This window comes from Solea solea, chromosome 5 (assembly GCF_958295425.1).
Source record: "Solea solea chromosome 5, fSolSol10.1, whole genome shotgun sequence".
Taxonomy (NCBI): Eukaryota; Metazoa; Chordata; class Actinopteri; order Pleuronectiformes; family Soleidae; genus Solea; species Solea solea.
In genome coordinates, this window is record NC_081138.1 from 8,240,209 (window position 1) to 8,264,095 (window position 23,887).

General features: G+C 40.7%; 1 protein-coding gene across 3 annotated transcripts in view; it reads right to left on the reverse strand.

Moving 5' to 3' along the window:
* ano1a (anoctamin 1, calcium activated chloride channel a) overlaps positions 1 to 19,406 on the reverse strand; it is a 104,468-nt gene extending 85,062 nt beyond the window's left edge. For 2 of the 3 annotated variants that reach the window (XM_058629388.1, XM_058629387.1), the window contains exons 1-2: positions 15,791 to 16,227; positions 10,700 to 10,848 (exon numbers count right to left, since the gene is read on the reverse strand). In XM_058629388.1, coding sequence (XP_058485371.1) covers positions 10,700 to 10,848; positions 15,791 to 15,860 — 219 coding nt within the window. In that variant the 5' untranslated portion in view covers positions 15,861 to 16,227. Of the gene's footprint in view, positions 1 to 10,699; positions 10,849 to 15,790; positions 16,228 to 19,304 lie in introns of those variants that run through there. The other variant, XM_058629389.1, reaches the window with a different exon arrangement.
* Positions 19,407 to 23,887: the final 4,481 nt, after the last annotated feature.

Below are 23,887 nucleotides of genomic sequence, written 5' to 3' on the forward strand. Positions count from 1 at the left end.
CAAACAAACAAAAACTTCAGGGCCAGGAACAGGCTCTGAGCAAGAAGCTTGAAACGGTGAGGAGCAGCTGATTTCTTGGCAGCAGCCACTTTGTTATTCGCAATTTAACAAAATGCTAGCTGGACCAAGGGCTAAGGTAGAGTTACCTGAGTTAAAATGTGACTTGGTCAGCAGTCACAAGCAAAGAAGCCACTGAGAAGATCCTCACCGATGTGCAAAGAATCTGTGTTGAAAACACAGATGTGGATGGGGTGCACCAAGGTCAACCTCACTTCGCACGTGATGTGTAGCCCATGATGCTGAGACTACAAGATTTTGTCCACAGAGGTTTGCTTAAGGTGAGCCTTTAGCAAACATGCTTGAACATGTCGGGCAGATTTGGAGCCTGACTCAAGAAGCCACAGAGATGTACAAGTTGTGCACGTTACCCTGGGAAATGAGTTCCCCTGGGAAAGAAAAGAAGAAGGAAGGGTTGAAGTGCTTGTAGGTGGAGAGGGGGACCTAGCCTTCTTTTCCTCACCAAACAAAGTCAAGCTTTGTGGCTGAGTGAGGCAGAGTCTGGCCTAGTCCACATCAGTGTCCAGGCTTCTTTGGCAAACATTGGGCTTTACCTCACATGTCAAGCAAAGAAGCCACACACACTGTTGGATCCATTCGTCTACTTCTGACGTAGCAACTTCAGCTTTCTGCTGCTTGGCATACTTCCCTAGTATGAAATTGAATGTTCTAAAACCTGCAGAAACCCTGAAGTACACAATGTAATGTCATATACTAAAGCAGACAAATCCAGTAATCTGTAAATGTCCCACCACTGTTACATGTGGTCCAAAGGCTGAGAGAGACCCCCTCAGAGAGGAAAACTGGCTAACGACAGAAAACCTGTGTTGCGAGGCCATTGCACTGATGAAGCATACAGCCGATGAAGCAATTGTCAAGGAGAAGATGAAGCAGACTTTCACCTATCACCAAAAGATGGTTCACCCAGTGAAATCTTCTGAAATATTCACAGCATTTCAAAGATTCCTAGACATAGCAGGAATGGTATGTGCATCTTCAACTTCCTTGCCTTGAAAGTTTTGCAGAAGCCTTTTTTCTGGGTGCAACGAGCCGTTGCTCTGTACCTGCCCTTTGTGAGGGGGGCGGGGTCAAGAGGCCAGCTGCCTGAATCTGACCGGACCGTGACCCAGAGACGAAGAAAAAGATTAATGACACTGTCTCAGAATTATGTCCAAAAGACTGAAGCCATCCGGCGCCCAAGGAAGGAAAAGAAAGAAAGAAGAGGAAGAAAAACGTGAAAAAGATAGAGGTACAGTAATGTCAATGTGATGAAGTGCATGAAATTAATAGTTTAATGCATCGTAGTTACCGTTGTTGGAGCAGAGTGTTAGCTTGTTAGCTTACTTTGGACAACATTGTTTAATAATCAATAAATAGCTGAGTCGACGTGTGTTAATGTTACTCCACCTTAAATTCATCAGGGACGTTTGGAAACTTAACATTAGGCCTGTTCAGGTGTTATTTTACAGGTGTCTTTCCTGCTTGTATGTCAGTTAAAATGCGTTTAGTTGTCCATCCCCTTTGTAATAGGGTGGTTGTAAGCCTTTGGTTTTATGTGTCACAGTTTATGTTTGTTAAAGTTTACATCAGTGTTAAAGTGCAGTTAAAGTGTATTACTGTTAATATTTCATACCATAGCTTTCCCATATCATTCATAGGCTATATATACATATATATTCATTTCACTGCACTTTACTGGTTTTTGCACTCTGGTTAGACTGAATTGCATTGCAATGACAATAAAGTTGAATGATTCTCATCACATTTTAATTATTAGTCTATATTAGTCTCATGTATAGCACACCAAGCATCTGTTTTTTTTTTTAAATGTAACATGCAGTCGTCACATATACTTCTCTTCTCTCTTAAGATGCACTTTTAAAATATTTCAGTACCACCACCAGTGACACAGCATCACGTGCTGCTGTCCCGTCTACCTCTGCACAGCCCAGTGACACAGCATCAGGACTAAAGGCTGCACCTATAGACCCTGCTGACTGGCCATCTCTTCTTCTAATTCATTTTATGTCACTTGTTTTCGTGTGCAGTGTTCGGCTTAATATGTTTGCCTTATTTATTTTGTATTTTTAATTTTATCACTTGTTTCTTTCTTTAGTTTTTATTTGGTGTGATATTTTTTACTCAAAGAAATAAAATCTTGAATACACACATGCAGTTTCTGTGTGATTGTATGAAAGTTGATTGTGAAATTGACTGCTGCGATGCAAGGGGGCGCCAGCTAAAATCTTGCCTCAGGGCTGGCACTGGGTTACAGTTCAAGTAAATTTGAAGAAAGGTCACTGATTTGTCCCCATACCTAATCCTACTAAACATTTTTAAAGATTGTGGTCATATCTTGGTGAAATCACTATCATTTTTTTTTGCGAACCTGCAAACCAAGACACATTTTAATGAAAAGACTAATGAAGTTCTCGTGTCACAGACTCGGACCAGCATCGAGGGGCATCTGGACAGCATCACAGAAAGCCTTCAACCCTACCTGCTTGCTATGGGAGCCCAGAGGGGTGTGATTCCTAAGTACTTCATTGTGATTGGCAAACATGCCATCCCTTGTAATTGACCAGACTTTCTTGCCTGTTTTGATGAGCTTTTCAAAGCTCATTTTGTCTTCAGCACATCATACAACCTGGATCAACTTCTTGCAAACCCCCATTTATGAAATTGATGTTGCTACCACTAAGGTCAATCCCAGAGTTGCAGAGTTGAGTGCTCGAATGCTGCATTGAGTTGAGACTTAAATGTTATGCTTTGTTTGCAAAAACCCTCAGGCAAATGCTAATTCCCTGATAAAGCACCTAAAGTTGATCCCCAGACCTTGTTCAGATAAGACATTTTGTCTAAAATTTCTGGGATAGCTGAGACTCCAATTAATAGGGGTGGGCAATACTGCAAATTTTGGTATTACAGGGCCAGTATTGCCTGATACCGATACTTTTTACTTGAAAATGCCTTTATCATTGAATGATTTTGTACTTTTTCTGCCATATTCATACTTCAGATTTGAGGGAGGCTGGAAATCTTAATATAAGTGTATATTTTTGAGTTCCAGTAAAACAATTAAGATGTATTTCAATTGACTGAATATATGAAAATAGTTTAATCTCTCTGCTAAATTACATCTCTGACCACCAATTACACTTAAAACAACATTAATTAATGCTGGAAATAACTTTCACTTCTAGAAATTGCTACCTGGATATTGTTGAGGCCCCTGTCAGTGACGTCGGTCTCTGTGCCAGGGGGTCTGGTTTGGGGAGCTCCCTCCTCCTCCCTCCTCCTCCCTCCATTTGCTTTGCAGCTCAGCATTTATGTTTAGGTGTACAGCTTTGAAGGGCTTGTACAGGTTTGTAGTGTTACCACAGGATCGTATAGCTTTACTGCATATGTCACAGCTAGCAGTTTCTCTGTCTGACACTGTAAAATAGCTCCACACAGCACTCCTCTTCCTCTCCGCCATCTCACCAGTCCGTCTCTGCTCTGACTGGCAGGCAGCGGGGGAGGGGCCTAGTGGACCTGAGTGAGCGGACTGAGAGGTGGAGATGAGCGCTGTGCATGAGGACTGAGAGAGACACTGCGCTCACACAAACTCTGTGATGAAATCTGAGTGATATGCTGAACTTCTAGAAGAGAAACTACAACAAAAATAAAAAAAAAACCTCATCACGCTAGTATCGATCCGATACCAATACTCACCTTGGTATCGATACTATCGATATTTGGATCGATCCGCCCACCCCTACCAATTAACATAGAGGTTTTAAAAGTTAGATGGGCCAAACACCATGGAAATATGTATTATGCAGGTTTAGTTGTTTGTCTTAAAGTCCAATGTGAGATGCCCGTTTTCACATAATCCAGGACGTTGTTGTTAAAGGGGACATATTATGCAAAATCAACTTTTTAACCATTTCAATACTTATATTTGGGACTCTGGAGGCCCTACCAGTCGCTAAAGTGTGGTAAAAGAATACTCAGTCATGTTTTCGTGGTCCCCCTTAGTGTAAGTATAGGCGATAAAACACTCGATGTCGATGCGCTTATGGCAGCAGCATGCGCATTTCCGCACGAATGTTACCACCCACCAGTAAGTTTACTTCGAGAGCTCCACCTTAGCTCCACCTTGTCCCTATAAAATGCGAGAGTGCAGGAGAGGGAGGAAGAGCGGTATTATGTCAACGCGGAGGGACAAGTGTGCTGTTCGTGGCTGCACAGTGGAGCACAGTGTTTTACACAAACTTTCAGCCTCAGAGGATTTTATATATGAAGCTAATGTGCCGGATAAAGTCAGCAAACGTATGTTTGTGTGTTCGCACCACTTCGCATCAGACTGCGGCCAGCGGTCGCCGTATTTAGTATTTAGCGACCGTATTTCACTGACGTACAAACACACACATTTTTAAGAAAAGGTCACATGGAGCTCATAACTGACCATTCTGACACGTCCTAATTAAAAATATTTGTTCAGTACGTCCTCCATGACCGGAGCACAGACTCAGTCTGATACAGTCACATACAGCAGCAGTTTATGCAGCTCGCCACTCGCCGGTGGCGATCAGTGGTGGCGATCAGCGGTGCTGTCCCTAAGTGTTTTTAACTGATTTACAGTTCGACTTGATCCTTGTGTCGGAGGTCTCCGGAGCACAGACTCAGTCTGATACAGTCACATGGCAGTGGCAGTTTATGCAGCTTGGCGGTCGCCGCTGGCGATCAGCGGTGGCAATCAGCGGTGCTGTCCCTAAGTGTTTTTAACTGATTTACAGTTCGGCAGTGTTCGGCTTGATCCTGACGGTACTCTCGCTGTTTTCCACGCACGCTGCCATGTTGATATTGTCAGAGAACTAGTGGAGGGAGGGGGAGAGGAATGGAGCGGAGGGAACAGGGGAGCTGAGCGAGTAAGCGCTGTAAAAAGGACAAATCAGAAACCCCCTGGAAGAAGTGGGTGTGTGTTTGCCTGTGTCTCATTTGCATATAAAGGGACCATGCACAAAACCGAGCGTTTTGAAAGGGGCGGTTTTGGCAGGGTTATTGAACTGCTATGGTGCTTCATCCTTATGGTATTTTGACCAAAGCATGTCACAGACATGTTCATTAGGACACCAGGGAACTATTTTAACTTGGGGAAATAGGGTATAATATGACTCCTTTAAAGATGAGATTTTACTGTTGGTTACTTTTGCACTACAAACAATACTATGTCTTGTTGAGCATTTTAATGCATTCAAAGTAGTGTGTACAACTGAGGGAACTCATGTGGTTGATGTTAAAGAGCTGTTCTGTTACAAAGCATTTGACATACAGATGTCATATCGCTGTGATGATTCAAGCTTGTTTAATTATACTGGACTCCTTAACCTATGGAATTAGATTTGTGTGAATATTTTCAAACAACACTTATTTTCAAACAACACTTTTCACTAATCAAACACCTCTTATTTTCAAACAACACTTTAAGAAGCAAAAAAAAAAAATCAATTTAATCATTGAAAAATAATGTATTTGATTGTTTGAAAATATGCTTGTTCTTTGCGCTCCCTGATTTGTTTTTGCACTCCCTCACTTATTCTTTGTGCTCTGTGATTTGTTTGTCCCTGGTTAGGGCTGGGCGATATCTCGATATTTTAATATATCAATATATTTCAAAACGAGATATAACACGGGACAATATCGCTTGTATCGCTATAGTTCATTTTGCGTTAAAATGACAATACATGAGCAACAAGTTTGCACCTCCTCTCCCTCTTCCTGCGTCCCTACACACACACACAGAGGGACCTGTGTGTGTCCCCCCCCCTAACCCTAACCGTGGGGGAGGTGGGTGTTTTAACACCCACACTTTTCCCGGTGAGAGGGTTAAACACCCACACCTTTTCTGCAGTTTTTCCTCAGTTTTGCATAAACACCTCACGACAGTCGCTCCGATTCTTTGGCCGCTCCGTTTCTGCGCTTGCTGCGGCTGCCTCCTCTCCCCCTCCCTCTCCTGTTGTTGCCTCAAACATGACACCGGCTTTGATTGTGACTGGCTGATGATTGGCTGTTCTGCCTTAAGTCCCGCCTCTCTTGGTGTGTTAGATTTATCGTTCAGCTTGTGCTGAGGAGGTGGGAACTAGCTGGTTCACACTCTAGAGTTTTGACTTATTTTCCATTACTGTCAGTCACTTTTGGACATATGGAAGCCCGAAGCAGTCAATATTGATAATAAAATATAAGACATTATTTAATTATCATATCAACAAGCTGTGTTAAATATCTATGTGAAATAATTGTTCAAACCCAATTAAGCATTAATTTTCACAGATACAATTTTAATTTTATTAGTCATGTTTGTCAGCCATTCAGCTAAAAAATATCGAGATATGACTTTAAGTCCATATCGCCCAGCCCTATCCCTGGTTTGTTCTTTGCGCCGTTGTTTTTTGTTTGCGGGCGAGCCTTAGGAAGCCGACTGCTGATTGTCGTATGTTGATGGGGAACGGTTTCCAGACGGACAGCAACCCTGAGCTTGTGATGACTTCTGGTCCATTGAGCTGTCACTCCAATACTCCAGCCAATCAGCAGGCAGCTTCCTAAGGCCCGCCCACAAACAAAAAACCATGGATCTTCCAACAAGTCTGTTAAAACCTTTCAGTTAATTCATAATGCTGCAGCACAAGTTCTTACAGGAAATAGAAAGAGAGACCATATCACTCCAGTGTTAGCTTCTCTACACTGGTTCCCCGTACAGTTTAGAATTCCATTTAAAATCCTCTTCCTCACATACAAAGCAGGCCCTTTCATACCTTGAAAGAACTAGTTTTACCATGTCATACTAACAGATCACTTTGGTCCCAAAATGCAGGCTTACTTGTGGTTCCCAGAGTCCGTAAGAGCAGAATGGGAGGCAGAGCCTTCAGTTACCAGGGTCCTCTCCTGTGGAACCAGCTACCAGTTACAGCTCGGGAGGCGGACACTCTCTCTGTATTTAAAGTTAGACTTAAAGCCTTCCTTCCTTTTTGACAAAGCTTATAGTTAGAGCTGGCTCAGTTCACTAGTTAGGCTGCTATAGACCTAGACTGCTGGGGGAATTCCTATCATTATTATTATTATGCTGCTTGTATAAATGACATTGTAGTTCAACTGTCTTGTCTGAACTTACAGTATATCTTGATACAATTGTTGTATATCTGCTCTTGGTCTCTTTCTTCTGTCTCTACCTCACCTCCGTCTTGACCTTTCTTTCCCCCCTTTCTGTCCCCCTCCTCTACTCTGTCCCTCATTTTTCCTTTCACCCCAACCGGTCGAGGCAGATGGCTGCACATCTCTGAGTCTGGTTCTGTCAGAGATTTCTTCCGCCTATTGCTTGCTCATTCTGTGAATTGTTGGGTTTCTCTGCTCTCGATAACGTTGTATATGTGCAGTTCCTTGAGATAATGTACAGTACCCTCCTATAGCACTGGAACAGTGAGGCCAATTTCTTTATTTTCAGCTTTTACTTACAGGTATTTACATCTGGATCTGATACACAACATAGATGATAGAACCTTTTGTTTGAACCCACCCTGTTTCATGTGAGCAAAAGTATTGGATAGTATGGATAGACTGAAAAAGGTGAATATGACTTAATATTAAGTTGCAAATCATTTGATTTCAATAATAACTGCATCAAACCTGTGTCCCACTGACATTACCAAATGTTTGCATTCTTCTGCTGTGATGCTCTTCCAGGCTTTCACTGCAGCCTCAGTTGTTGTTTGTTTTGGGGGTTTACTCCCTTCAGTCTCCTCTTTAGCAGTTAAAATGCATGCTCTATAGGGTTTAAGTGTGGAGATTGTCTTGGCCAGTCTAAAACCTTCCACTTCTTGCCCCTGATGAACTCCTGTGTGTTTGTCTTTCACACTCATGTGTCCTTCTCATACCGCAAGGAACCTGGGTGTGACACTTGATGACCATCTCTCCCTCACTGCCAACAGCTCGATCTTGCAGATACATGTTGCACAACATCAGAAGGATACGGCCTCTTCTAACCCAGAAGGCGGCACAGGTTCTGGTCCAGGCTCTTGTCATCTCACGCTTTGACTACTGCAACTCCCTCCTGGCTGGTCTCCCTGTGTGTGCCATACGACCTCTGTAACTCATCCAGAATGCAGCAGCTCGACTGGTCTTCAACTTACCAAAACTCTCCTACACTACACCGCTCCTCCGCTCCCTTCACTGGCTTCCTGTAGCTGCTCGCATCCGCTTCAAGACTCTAGTGCTTGCGTTCCATGCTACAAACGGATCCGGTCCAGCCTACATCCAGGACATGATCAAAACCTACACCCCAGCCTGCCCACTCCGCTCTGCATCGGCGGCTTGCTGCCCCCTCACTGAGAGGATCGCAGAGGCATTCGCAGAACTCGAGACTGTTCACTGTCCTAGCTCCCAAATGGTGGAACGAGCTCCCCATCAACATCCAGACAGCAGAAAGCCTCCACATCTTCCGCCGCTGACTAAAAACAAATTTCTTCCGACTCTACCTTGACTAAAACGACTGCGACAAAAAAAACAAAAAAAAAAACTTGCTTATACGTCGCATGTATGACTAGCACTTCATAGTTTGGCTTACTTGAAGCTCTTACTTACTTCTAGCTCTTACTTGTACCCAAATGTTTAAATGCACTTATTGTAAGTCGCTTTGGATAAAAGCATCTGCTAAATGACATGTAACGTAATGTAATGTTTGGAGTCAGTTTGGTTGCATTTTTATGCAACCAAACTGACTACCTTCCTGTAGACTTCTGAATTCATTCTGCTGCTGCTATGTGTTACATCATCAATGAAGATTAATTAGCCCATCCCAGACAAAGCCTATGCTAGCCAAAACCATGACATTACCTCCACCGTGTTTCACAGTTTTTCACCCATAAACAGCTCTCTGGTTTTCATGTTGGTTCCAATTCTAAATGCAGTTTGCACATGCAAAACCTATCCTACCCAATCTGAAACTGAGCATAGACATTCAGTGCTATTTATTGTTTGAATAAACAATGTTTTTTGAGATCTGGTGCTATACAAATTGAATTGAATTGAATTAAAATCAAGAATACTATTACTACTGATAAGAAAAACAAAATTTGAGAGGTTTTAGTACAGAAAGTACAGACAGGGTGTCATTTGGCACATATTGGCACCATCTGTGCCATTTGTATTTTCCCATGTACAAAATTACTTTTATATCACTATTGGTGTTCAAAATAACAGTTTATGGCTTTGTTGGAAAGGTGCCGTAGAGATTGATATGTAGTAATTAATGTAGTTGTTATTTGAGCTGTGTTTATCACATAAAAAATAGGTTTATACAGTCTTTAGACCATATTCTGTAATATGTTTAATTTTTTTGTGGAAGATCACCATATTCTTTCATGTTTCGTGGCCATGAACTACCCGTATCATTGACCCTCTTAGTGGTGTGGAAGTTCTTAAAAAGCAAACTGAAGTAAGTGAAACACAATTGACTGTAAAGGACAACTTCTCAAATCCATCCAAATGGTGAAGCACTGTGTCATGCCACTGAATAATTAATTCCTGTTCCCCTGAAACTCATTATACAAATGCAAAACTGTCAAAAATGATAAAGGAAAAAAGTTATATAAAATCTGTAAGCAGAAGACATTTTAACTTGGAGAAATAGGGTATAATATGTCTCCTTTAACAGTGAATCATTGGTCTGTTTCTTACAGAAATTACCTGAGTTTTACAGCAATTAAAGCCCACTCACTACCATTTCCATATTCAAGTAAATTCACCAGCATAATGAGATGAAATGCAAAATGATAAGTAATACCTGTAACACAGTTCACAACAAGACTGGGCAGTTATAGGTAGAGCCTGAATGAGATCCTAACCTTACATCATGACCTCCTCATATAGCACAACAAACCAATTAACATAATTACTGGCACTGGAGGAGGACACCTAGATTTCATTAGATTTAGTAAGTATTTTGTGTCATGCCTAAAATCTGCTTTTCTGTCCACATTGGCAGCTACTTTTTCACTAGCTGCAAGCCTCCATGTCTCAGGCAGGTTTTCACCAGGGGGTATGGTTAGTGCAGTCAATCAACCTAAATTATCACTTTAAAGTCTGAAGTTCAGATAGACACTATACACTATAAGCTATAGCTGTGTAGCTACAGCTACAAGAGGCTCTGTGTTTCCAGCAACCAGTGTTTAGCAGGTTATCACTTTTGGGACGACACGAAACCAGTAGAATAGCTTTTGCATAAAGGTCCATAATTCATGATCCATAAAGGTTACAGGCTGAATGAAAAGCTTGCAGCTGCATTCTTTTGTGGAGGATGTTAGATTTGTAACCAGCAATGACAAAAAAGTAATGTTTACAAAAGTCTGAAGGAGCGAACAGTATTGTTACTGATATTTTAGTAGTAATACGTGTATACTGTTCCCAGGAAAAATGTGCAAAACCATGTACTGTTTGCAATAAAACAAAAAAATCCATAACCAAGCAGCACTCACAGCAATGGTCAGATACAGATTTCCCAATAGTTGACATTGTGTGCTGGGGTACATACAATATCATCTGACCATCAACATCAAACAGTTTGGGAGAATTATCAATCATGCTTAACATGGGTGGAATGTCTTACTATGGACTCGCTGGGCTTGGTTTTCACATAGTCCATGTCCGAATTCTTCTCCTCACCAGGAACTGGCCAGTAGTGGTCATTCCTCCTCATCATGGTGGCTTCCTCTTGTGACAGGCAATCTGATAGCTCAAAGGCCAGAGGAGGAAACCCTGAGAGAGGAACAGAGATAGCTGCAGTTAATCCAGTGTGTTATTCCTGTTTTTAAATGTCGGATGAAGTTTTTGAGATGTTTCTACATTTCTTCCAAGTCTGCATGTAGCAAAGGCATTGTGATGCAGCCATTATAATAAAATGGGCCCTTGAGCCTCTGCCTTTCTCCTACTGGAACAAAGTTCCCAAACTAAGAAGTCATTGTGGTATTCTTAAGGTGAAGCAGGACTTCAAATCTTAACTATTAATCAATACTGAGAGAAAAAAAATTGGAGATGGGGTAAATTGGCATCCTTGCAGTTCAAATTGATGGCAGACGGTAAACGGTAGGAAATAGCAAAGAAGGCCTGGGATATGCAGTAAGTAGAGGTGGGCAATATAGATATATTGTTTGCAATAGTATTAAAATGTTTGTTTTACCGATGTGCAAATTTAAATTATTAAATATGTAAATTACTTTGCAAAAGCTAATGAAACATGCTCGTACACTCAACACATTCGCAGAAAGTTTGCAGCAGAAGTCCCCCTCACTGCAGCAGTGAGCACTGCAAAGCAGGATTCAGCGTCACATGACTACTAGTGGCATATTTCCACCAGCTCTACTCGCCTCGCCTTGCCACACCATGGCACAGTGAGAGAGAGTAGCGCAAGTAGCGTTTCCACTAGCATAGTACCTGGTACCAGGTACCATTTTTAGTACCTTCTCCAGTGAGGTTCCAAAAGTGTGCTGAGTAGGTACTATGCGATGATTGGTCAGACTGCCGACCACTGACTGGCCAGAGTGCTGTCACAGGAAAAGACGTTAGGGTTAGGGACACAAATCAAGCTGAACAGCACCGAACTGTAGATCAGTTAAAACGTGGATCTTAACGATCCTAAAACCATGGGTTAATCTCCAGCAACTACAGAAGTCTGGTGAAAGTCACTAGTCACTCGTGTGTGCATATTTGGTGTATAAAATGAAGTCACCGCAGTTTCACGCAGCCGTGTAGTGATGATTCCGCCCACGTTAAGTAGGTACTTTTTTGTAGTGGAGATGCAACCTAATCGTGCCGTGTCTTGCCTCGCCGAGGCAAGTAGTGCCGGTGGAAAGACACCATAGACTTGTGAACACTTTCCCAGCCACAACCACATCTCAAGAAAAACCTGGTAAACCTGAAAGGTACACTCAGCAAACTCTTGTTGTATCATTCAGAAGAAAAGTGCCGTATATACAGTCTTTCGCCTACCATTATAATAGGTCAAGGTCAAGATAATTTTATAGAATTTTATTTTCTATACAGATCACAACAGACGTCATTCCAGTTAACCTTTCCTATAAACAGGTCTATACCTTATCCTTTCATTAAACAAACTAAATAGCCTTATGTTGTATTGTTCATTGTGTTATGTATGAATTCACCTTTTTTACACAACGGCATGTCATTTCTGTCTCTACATGGTCACACGTTTACAATTCTCATCTGCTCTCTGTATCCAACACGGCGGAATTCCGCCCCAGACACAAATTCCCACCAGCGGACAGAGAGCACACAGCCGACAGAGAGTTGTAAAATATGTTGCATCAACCACCTGAAAAGCAGACAAAAATATCTGTGTTTTTTAAATGCTTCCATGGTGAAGATGGCCACACTTGCTGGCTGCCGAATTAGTTCTCCCACTCCGGTTCCAAGTAGAGAAAAGAGCCCAAGTACCATTCTCTTGCTCGACCACTTGAGCACGTATGCACACACACACATTTGCATCCCTCAAGTACACACATATAAACACATTCAACTGCACCTCTCTCTCTCACTGGAGGACTCATTCATGCTCATGCATAAAAAATACCACTGTATACCATGACACCCTTGATGATTTGAAAATGCCGTGATATTCATTTTTTGGTCATACAACCCAGCATTAACTAATTAATTAATTAATTAGCATGTCTGTACTACTTATACTTGAATGCTAAAGTAAAATACAATAACAATTAAAATCATATCTTTAAAGGATATCGGCTAAATATCAATATGGTCAAATAAAAAAAGAGAAATTATTTTTTGCCATTATCACCCACCCAGAACAGTAGGGGTGCAATTTCAAAACATGTTAAGTCGTACTAACACAGTAATTGCAGTTCTGCAAGGCAGTGCTGTGCCTTCCCCAATCAAAGTGAATGAGCAACATGTCCGTTATAGCCCCTACCACATATGTGTGAATGCAGTCCTGCATGTCTACTCCACTTTCTCCCCATTTCAAGCTGTCTCTTCAAATAAAAGCTGAATTCCCCAAAATATATCACGTGTATCACTCTTTTGACAAGAAGTCACTTAGTGCTTTTGATGCTTTGCTGATGTACAGTAAACCATGAGGGAACCAATGGTATGTTTAACTTTGTACAGTACACCAGCCTTCTTATGTACTACATAGCTCAGGTAAATCCACATTTTCTTCATTCACCAAATATCTATGTGTTTTAAGGTTATACAGTATTTAATCAAGCACCATCCTACAACTGATATTGTCTGCCAAATGTGTTGGCAGATCATGTCCACCTATAGACAGCTGGCACCAGAATCTGGAATTTACTTTGGCAACACAATGTGTTTTCAGTGTAAATATAGTCTACCTGTCTGAAATCTGTCCCTGAAGGGCTATAATTTTATATTATTTATACAAAATTCATGTAATGTAATGTAATATCAATTTGTTGCTGAAGTAATAATGGGCATATTTATTTCCACAGGTGTAAAATCATCATAGAATTAACTAATGACCAAGATCATTAGAGCAAAATCTAGACAGAAATCTGGAGAAGATAACACTGTTGGCAATGTTGCTGTTACTCTTAGGGTGTGATGAAATAAAATGTATTATTTACACTACCATCAGCTGCAGAAATTAGGTGGTTCTTGCTTTTTCAGGAAGTCTGAAAAAGTTGTATTTTAAAAGTTATTATTACTTGTTCTTACCTCCTTGGAGCTATTGTATCCTGATATAGCCCACCATTGACTATCTTTCCAACATATTGAAGTATTTACCACCTAAAAAGCCAGACATTTCCCTCAACACTACAAAACATAGCCTTTGATTTATCAGGTAGAAATAATATTTTGGCAAATATGGATTATTAGAAGGTTGGTGTTTGATTCCTGCCTCCAATTTATGTGCCCTGGTCCAGATAGAATACCAAGTTACCACTGATGTGCTACTGGTGTGTATGTGTGACAAAGTGTTGTAAAATATGTGAGCTAATGAATGTGATTCATAGTTTACTACATATTGGACACTTGTTAGGATTATAGTAAAGTAACTGCAGCCCATTTACCTTTTAACTTGTTCACCAGATCAACTTTCTGATGGGGTATTGATGATTCTAATATAATATCTACTGTTTACACTTTAAGGAGGTCTATGCTCAGACTCAATTAATTAAATGCACATGTACAGTATGTATCTATTTTTTTGAATAAAAACAGATACCTAATCTTTTAACCAACTAATCTTCATATTAACTCATGTTTGAAGGGGGACACAGGAGATGTGCTACGAGCTGGGCTCTCAAACACATTCTCTGTCTGAATGTGAATGTTTCTGTCTCACTTGTCTTGAGAGTGCTGCTTTGTGTGTCTGAATGTGAATGTTTTGGCGTGTTTTCACCGGCTCGACTCGCCTCAGCACGGCAAATGCTAAATATAAAGCTAAATGTTAAATCTAAATGCTGAATATAAATCTACATCTTTCGGGTGAAACAAAATATTAAGCTAATATGCAAATTCACACTGTCGGTTACCGGAAGTACCTAAATAAAAGCTTGAGGAGATCAGGCTGTGTTTATAGAATGAAATAACACATTAAAATCACCTTAGTGGGAAATAAACACTTAAACATACATTATCGTGACAATAACTACCTAAAATAGCAAAAAACATGTTCAGAAGTGTTCTCGCTCAACCCGTTTTACAAAGTATGCACTGGGTGGTGACTTGAGCGCACTTGGGAAAGCCATGTATCCCAGAATGCGTTTTGCCAGAACATAGCAGCAGAGAAAACAATATTTTTCTGTGTCCTGGAATGCAATTTTAAGATCATTTGAGGCAAGAAATAAGTCATTTACTCATTTTCTGTGGATGCTCGGTGCACACAGTGCCGGGCACAGAGCAGCGTTACCTCAGGCCTGTCCTGTTGAAATGATCTGGCTCAGACATCTCTGTCATTAGATACTCAAACACTAGCTGACCTCCTTGAGCTTTTATTTTGGTACTTCTGTGTGTTTGTTACTGGCAGTGTGAATTTGCATATTAGCTAAATAATTATTTTCACCTGAAAGATTTAGAGTTAACATATATATTTATATATAGCATTTAGCTTTAATATTTAGAATGTAGCATTTAGATTTAGATTTAGCATTACGATTTAACATTTAGATTTATGTTTAGCATTTATATTTATATTTAGCATTAAGATTTAACAGTTAGATTTATGTTTAGCATTTAGATTTAACATTTAGGTGTAACATTTAATATTAAGATTTAACTACTTTATACATTTTTAAGTTAACAAATACTGTTGTAAATGTGCTAAAAAGTGACTTTTTGACACCTCTTTACATACATTGGTTAAAGCTAAACGTGACAAAAGGATTGACGTTATTTTCAGCATGTGCTGCTTTACAAACTGCACTCCATACAAACCTCCATCTGTGTTGTTAAAGCAGATCACGATCACCATCAGCAACCTCCTGTGACAATCATTTTTATTGAAAGCGTTGGCTTCAATTCTTCAGTTACACGTCACTTAAATCCAACATAGCAAATATGAGGACAGAGGGAAACCCACGCGTTGATGTATGTTCTCACTACGCTACGCATCGGTGCATCATCAACATCATCATCACATTCCTGCATTCCTGACAACATGGAGAGAGGCATCGGCGCAAGAACGAAGCGCTCTTACCAGGCTCCCGCGCACTCCCCTGCTGCTGTGAGTTGCCAGCCGCCTCACCTCCATCCCCGTGTCGCTCCATTGGGTTAAAAAAGGCGCACAGTTCCTTCAGTGTGGCAGATCTACGGAGCCACGGCTATGTATTCCTGCGTGAGAGCGAAGAGCGTCGCTGCCTCTGTTGCATAGAAACACCGGACACTTGGGTATCTAACGCTTCTTCTCTCACACACACACACACGCACACGCACAACAAGAAACAGTCAAGCTACTTCAGCTATCATTAATTCTGCCTCGTGACATGATCTATTCTGTGCTGAGACACGTCGCCTTTGTCTGTGTGAGTACGTGCTCCGTTTAATGGGATTTTACACACAGAGTCTTTCTTTTAAGTGTTTAATGAAATATAGCTGCTCTTTATTTTTATAATGATTAATATGTCGATTATTTTCTCATTAAGTGAGTATTATTTTGGCCATAAAATGTAGTTAAAATGTTGAAAAATGTCAATCAGTGTCCACCTTTTTTTTGTCAAATGAAACAGAAAATATTCACATTTAAGAGGCTGAATATTCAGCCTCTTAAATGTGAATATTACTATATTTTAAATAATTTGACAATTACTTTAGTCTACTATTTAGTACTACTAACGAACTAATTTAGTTTACTAATATTACATGACAATAATAACTGCAAACTTTATGGCAATCTAAAATTACACTGCAATTTGGACACCAAGTCTACTCATAGCATTTGAAAACAAAGGCTATAAGGGTCTCTCTCTCTCTCTCTCTCTCTCTCTCTCTCTCTCTCTCTCTCTAAGTTTCGATGCGTCCCCTTTGCGCGTTTTATCGACTTCCGTCACACTCACTTCAACTCCGGTCGAACTCAAAATGTGATAACCTGGGGAGGGAAGGGGAGTGGTCGGCCGAGGAGCGAGGGGAGGGCTGAGAGCTTTCATTGGACTAAACATAGCTTACTCCAGTAACTACCGGGAGTTCGGAATATGCTCTTGTGTGCAGCTGCAGAAACAATCTTGACAAAAAAACTAAATAGTGTCGCCTAAATGCACCTGCGGGGGAGCAGGGTAACCTCGTTTTATTGACACGGTACACGTCTTCTCTACAGCAAGTGAGACACGTGAATCAGGTCTTTATAAACTTTTGTGAACGTCAAAACTAGTTTGAAATGTCATACTGTCCCAGAGAGAGGCAACACTCTCTCCCCCTGTGTTTGTGTGTCTCTCTCGCAGCTCCGAAAAGAGCGTCATGTCTGACTCTAATCGATCGCGTCAGTTTGTTCATGAAGGACATTGATCTAACAGCTTGAATAATATATGCTATATATGTATGCTTTACATATAGTTTTTATGGTTTAATGTCCTTTCAACAGTTTCACATTATATACATAGTTAAAATGAATAACATACTGATTAAATACTGTTACAGTAAAACATCTGCACATAAGATGCAGCTATATTTTAATAGGTGCATTATGTTGAGCTGTACTGTCTGTTGTAAAATAAAATTCTAAGTGTTTGTCCATTTTTCAGATCATTATATACTATTCTTCTTAAAGAGAAGCAAGTCAGGCAAAGATGAGGCAGACAGAACTCAGCTCTGAGATCAGCAGTCCTTGCAGTGTTCATCCTGGGACTAGTCAGGAGAGAGAATGTGAGGCACAACACAGCCCATCATCACCAGGTCAGAGCATCTACACAAGCAGTCGTAGTCACAATCACATGCTCAGTTCAGTAATTTTAAGTTAAGTTTTAGATATTTGAATGTTGGTTACTGATATGAGTTGTTTTTTCAATGGTGGTTGCATTTCTAATATTAATATTTTTATACAATGTAGTTCCATCGAAGGAGGACACAGAGGCCTCTGATTCTGACGAAGATGAGCCAGAAGAGCCAGACCCGGAGCCAGCTGGGTCCAGTGTGTGTGTGTGTGTGTGAGAGTATCCCTGAGTGAGAGTAACTGTGTGAGTGTGTGACTGTGTGTGAGTGTGTAACTGTGTGAGTGTTTAACTGTGTGTGAGTGTGTACCAGAGAGAGAGCATTTTTGTAAAAATTACGTCATTATTGAAAAATTGTTGCCAAGTTGTGTTTTACATTTTGTACATTGTTAATAAACTGCACATTATACACACAAATCTGTGTGCTTAGTATGTACATTTTAACATTAAGAAACTCAGATTGCAATTCATTGGTCGAGAAACAAATTCATTGTCATAGTCTGTGGACCCCCTGAAATAGCCTTGCCCCCCGGCCACCCCAAAGATAAAAGTCTAGCTCCGCCACTGGTTATAGAATGTAATAGTGTTATAGAACATAAAAAATAAGGTCAGTTACTGAGTAACTAATAACTTTTACAATGTGGTAACTGAGTTACATTACATGTCATTTAGCAGACTATTTTATCCAAAGCAACTTAGAAGGGAATTGAGTACAACCTGCCAGGGATGGAGTTGAACTTGCGACCATGAAGTCTTTGTACACAGGGTCTTAAGCACAGGCGGTCTTAACCACTGAGCCACTCCAACCCCCTAGTTACCAATGCAATTACCTTTTGGGAGAAGTAATTTGTAACTATAACTAACTACTTTTTTATAGTCAGATGCCCAACATTGGCCAAGGTACTGTGTACTTCACCTTGTGCCTTTTCACTGTGGTTTTATGTCCAATCAGCAACACTATGTACAGACACATTCATTACAGATAATAGCCAGACTGTGGAAAGTCAGGGTGTATAATAATCGTGTCTGCAAACATTATATTGCCGACAAACAGAGACACAGCAACAAGCACGCATCGAGGGACAGTGCCGAGTTGAGTTGAGGCTGGTCATTCCTTGCATTTCTCCCCTGTATTTGAACAGGAAATGTCCAAATTCAGTGATTTTGACTATGAAACTGATAAATCATACAGAAAACAAATGTATTGCACATGTATTTCATGACGTCATTATGAGTTTAGAGCCCTGACCACATGTGCCTCTAACTTACAACAATCATGTACAAAGGGTTACTGTATTTTGAGACAAACGTTTCAGTGAGAGCGGAGAGTGTTCCGTGATTACTGACAAAAATACGTAAAAATTACACTGCCTTGTTCTTTTGTGCAAATACAACATGAACGCAGAATCACTACGACAGCAGGTGCCGCCCACGCGCGCGCCAGGCGCGAGTTGGAAGAAAGAATGATTCCTCTTTCCGCTTCTCTGTGCACATCAAGAAAACCTGCTGTCAGCAGCACACCGGCAGCTGATGCCATACTTGGCCGAAAGCGGCTGACTGCGCCGAGTCCAACAGTCACGGTGACACATATGAAGCTGGTAATGGTGACGCCCTATCGAGTTAGGCGTCCTGCTGCGCCGCCGGTTTGATCCCCCACCCCCACCTCATCTCACTGTGCTGTCCTGTCCATAACGGCAAATAAGCCCAGGACTTCCGCTCAGAACTCAATACATGGTTGAAAAGAGAGTCAATAAGTGTGAAAATAAAGACATATTAGAAAAGAGTTCTAACCGTTCCTCCCGAGTGAGCCGGTATCCTTCCAGTAGCAGCAGGTACACAAGGTCTAGCAACACTTCCCCCTTACCTGGTGAGACTGGCCAGACGAGGAAGTGCTCCAAGCATCAGGTAAATTCTCTCCTCCTACTCACATAATGCAACTCAAGGACATGTGAGTGGGGGTTTATGGTGACACACATACACTTACGCATACACATACAGTACTTAACATGTGTATTAGACCAGCTGTCATAACAAATATGAGAACTTAAATATTTTAGAAATCTTTAAAAAAAATTGAGCTGACTCACTGGGTTTCTCTGAGAAGGCAGAAATTAATCAAGAATAACATTCAACCTCTAAAACTATTTTTAATCAAATTTTAAATACACTATTGCACCAAGGAAACCAAATGCAAACACCTCAATTGTTGCTGCTCTTGCACAATTAAATAATTTGTTCAGTGGCACTGCACTCAGGGACAAAGTTGATCTTGAATCTTGAATCTTGACAATAAGAGAGGGAGAGACATGTGTGTTTTTATGTGCAAGCACACAGAGAAATGTAATACCGCTCAGGTGAGAGGCATGTGTGGACCTGCAGTGGACTGTAGTTACCTGACTCTGAAACACAAACTTACCTCTCTTCTCACAGACACAGTTCAATCCAAAGCAAACACATTGAGCTTTTATTAGGCATGGACACACACACAAATAATCAAATAATCAAGCAGCAATACAGCTCCAAGTGCTTTAACATAATGCTTATTTACTTATTCAACGTATGCATGTACTGACATGTAGTGTTGTGTGTGCATGCCTCCTGTGCCAAGAACAAGCTACACAAAGATTTGAAGAATTAAAAAAAAAAAAACACACACTCAGCAGGGGAGCACTAGGAAACTGATTTTAGCCTATTAAAAAGGGTGACCTAATAGAAATGTACACCATATATGTATGTGTATATATATATATATATATATATATACACACATATATGTGTATATATATATATATATATATATATATATATATATATATATATATATATGTATATGCATATGTATAAAAGAATAGGATATGTTTGCCGCTTTATCCTTTCATTAGACAGTCTTTTCCAACCGGGAACTTGGGTCTGTGTTTCTTTGTAAACTGCTCATTCCCCACACGTCAGTGGCACAAACCTACCAAACGAGGTTTGTGTGTGTTTACAAAGCAAAGTAAATTGTCGTCTGACTCTATTAGTGCTGTGACGGACTGGTTAGGATATAACCAGCCTTTGACCCTATATTTGCTGGGATGGGCTGCTTGTCTGCCTACATTCAGGGAAAACTTGTGCAGACATGCAGAGTTATACTCACAGTCCTAGTCACTTCTTCGACATTTAAATTAAAGTAATTAAACCTGAATTATATTATTAGCTGGCTAAAACAACATTGACATTTCTGCTACCAAAACACAGCTTCAGGACATTTTGGAACCCGTAGGCACACAGTGCTAAATTAAAACCAGGGAGTGCTATTTTTAAAATGTTTTCCCAGATAGTTGTCACTTTGAACGCCGCTGAAAAACTGCTGACAGAAACACAAATCCCCTGGTCCTTTGGGTAAGGGACCGAGCAGTGTATTGTAAGAGGACAGTATAAATTTGCATGAGCTTTTTCCATCTATTGAGTTTCTCAGTAACACCAAGGCACTCATAGCCCTGGGTGTTGTTTTACATGCCACACCCAAAACCTGCAGAAAAGCTGAAACCAAATGCTTGCTCTTATTGTATCGGCTAGTGGTGGAATGATTCACTTAAAAAATATGTCCCATTTGGTATGCATGTCACTGTTCAGTTCATGATGTGTTGTCCATATCAACAACAGAAAAATTAAAAAAAAAAGGCACAAAAGCATGAAGCGCAGTGATGGAGACAACATTTGGGACAGACAGATGGATATAAAATGGACGTAAATTGAAAAAAGCCATAACTAAAGCAATGGGGCTGTTTATCTTTCAGTCTGTTCAGTGTTTTTTGTCAGTCTGTTTTTTAGTGACAAGAAAACCTTCTTAGAACATAGTTTATTTTCTTACCTAGAAGGCAAATAGTTGTTAACCTTTTTTGCCAAACAAATGAAAAGCATGTTTAAAGGCAAAGCTCTTGCTGTTAAAAAATATCATATCACTTTGATTTAAGTTGTTACAATGACGTGCCTAATCAAGCTGCCCAATTCTTTCACTTCTTGCATGATTGCATTATCAAATATAGCCTCATCTGGACCTTTACCTGATGAACTCACATGATGATTGTTGTTCTTTATCTAAAAGCTGTTCCTTTTTAACTTGTTTAGTTGCATACTTCCAGTCTAATGATTTGATTAATAATTACAACTGTAATTACAATAGGAGGAGGTCATGCAGATTGTGAATAATTCGTGCAGGACTTGTTTAAAACCGCAACTTCCTTGCGTTGCTAGACTTCATTGTGCTCACATAGCATGAGACCGTCAAGCTCCACGCATAATCGAGAAGATCTTGCGCGATATCACAAAGATAACGCAGCATGCGCATGCGCGAGGACAGCAGAGGGTAGAGTGGAGCACGTCCATACTACCGTGGAGAAGGTAACACGGAGAAGGTAAGACAGTGTCCACTATATCATTCACTTACATGTTGACTAATAATAGTGATGTGTCGTTTGTGAACGATTCGTTCAAAATGAACTAATCTTTTATATGACTCGGGAGTAATGAGTCATCTCAGTGAGTGCTTCGTTCATTTTCATGCAGTACCTTCCTTGTCACACGATGGCAAGCAGCTGCATAAGCTCAGCAGGAAAGGAAACAGAAATGATTAGTTCAGGATTCACTCAACTGAGCGAGCGGCCGTCCTCAGGTCACGTGACAGCTACCTAGTCACTGTCGTGCTGTTATACAACAATGTTAGAGAGGATACAGGACACAAGTCACTTGTCACTTTATTGAGGTGTGTATTTGCCTTCCTAGGGTTTCATAAGGTTTGAATTGCTTGTGGCATTTTGTTTATTATACTTTGTCAGCTGAAGCAAACGATGTTGCCTACAGTGTTAAGTGTTTGAGAACCGCAGTCTTTTTAACAGCGCCCACAAGAGGGATACAGCGCCACCCGCTGTAAAATGAACGAAATGACTCAAAAAAAGATTCCCACATAGCAGTGACATTTGGCCCAGATTTGGCATGAAGCTGGCACAGGTGGCATTCAGTCAGCACTGGCATAAGGCATATGAACCAAACATGGCCCAGGTGTGGCAAAGGTGGCACTGTCTTGACTCTGGCAGACAAGATATGGGCCAGTTGTTGAGTGCAGTATTCGGGCCATATAACAAATTAGAACTCTGGGCCACATAATGTGAGGCTGGACTCATATGAGTCCAGCCTCACATATATATGTATATATATATACCCATGTATGTATATGTATATATATATTTACAGTATATATACAGTTTATATGTGTGTGTGAGTGTGTGTTCAGTATAAGAAATTTAAAATATAGAAAATAAAAGAATATTTTAAATTATATTAGAAACCCACACGCCACTTAACATATTGAACACAAAAAAAGAGAGAGAGCGCGAGAGAAATCGAGGCGAGAGAGAGGGAGAATTTTTCAAATTCACCAACGTAGGTAACAGTGACGTCACAGAGTCCCGCCTGTGGCTGTTGAGTGAGTCTGTCTGCCGCCTGTACACTCCGGTGAGGCATATCCAACAAAGACGTGGTGAGTGAAATGCATCAATTGTTTGTTTCCAATAATGTTTGTTACGTAGACAGTGCATTGGCAGTTGGCATACAAAGACAATTTCTGTTAGAGTCTAGCTTGAATGTTGGGGGGTGGGCGGTCATGTGGAGGATGCTGCTGCTTTAATAGTATTTTATGATCGAGCTAGCACTACCCTCGCCTCGGACAGCTGTTTTGTGCTTCTCTGTGTCCAGGTGGATTTTCAGATCTCTTGCACCTCCATTGGACACCGAGACATATGTGCCTGCTTTGCACACTGTGCACAAGGCTTCCCATTTGTCTCGACCCGATCTGAAAGCCGGGAAACTCTTTAGCAATTCGTCGGTAAACGAGCACTTGCGCTTCGGCATGTTGCTTGCGTATGACTGACAGTCACGTTGTCTACGTTCTGATTAATAGGGCTGACAGCATAGGGGCGGGGATTAGGCTACGTCGCACGCAGCGCCGTGGGCAGTGCCCTAGTGCATGTAAATGTAATGGTCCAAAGAAGGTAATTTTAAAAACCAGGACATTTCCTCACTTTCTAAAAATAACCCGGGACACCCGGGACAGGACGTGAAATACGGACATGTCCCGGGAAATACGGACGTATGGTCACCCTAACTAATATAGACTAATAATGAAAATGTGATGAGATTCATTCAACTTTATTGTCATTGCAATGCAATTCAGTCTAACCAGAGTGAAAAAAACAGTAAAGTGCAGTGAAATGAATATATATGTATATATAGCCTATGAATGATATGGGAAAGCTAAGGTATGAAATATTAACAGTAATACACTTTAACTGCACTTTAACACTGATGTAAACTTTAACAAACATTAACAACTGTGA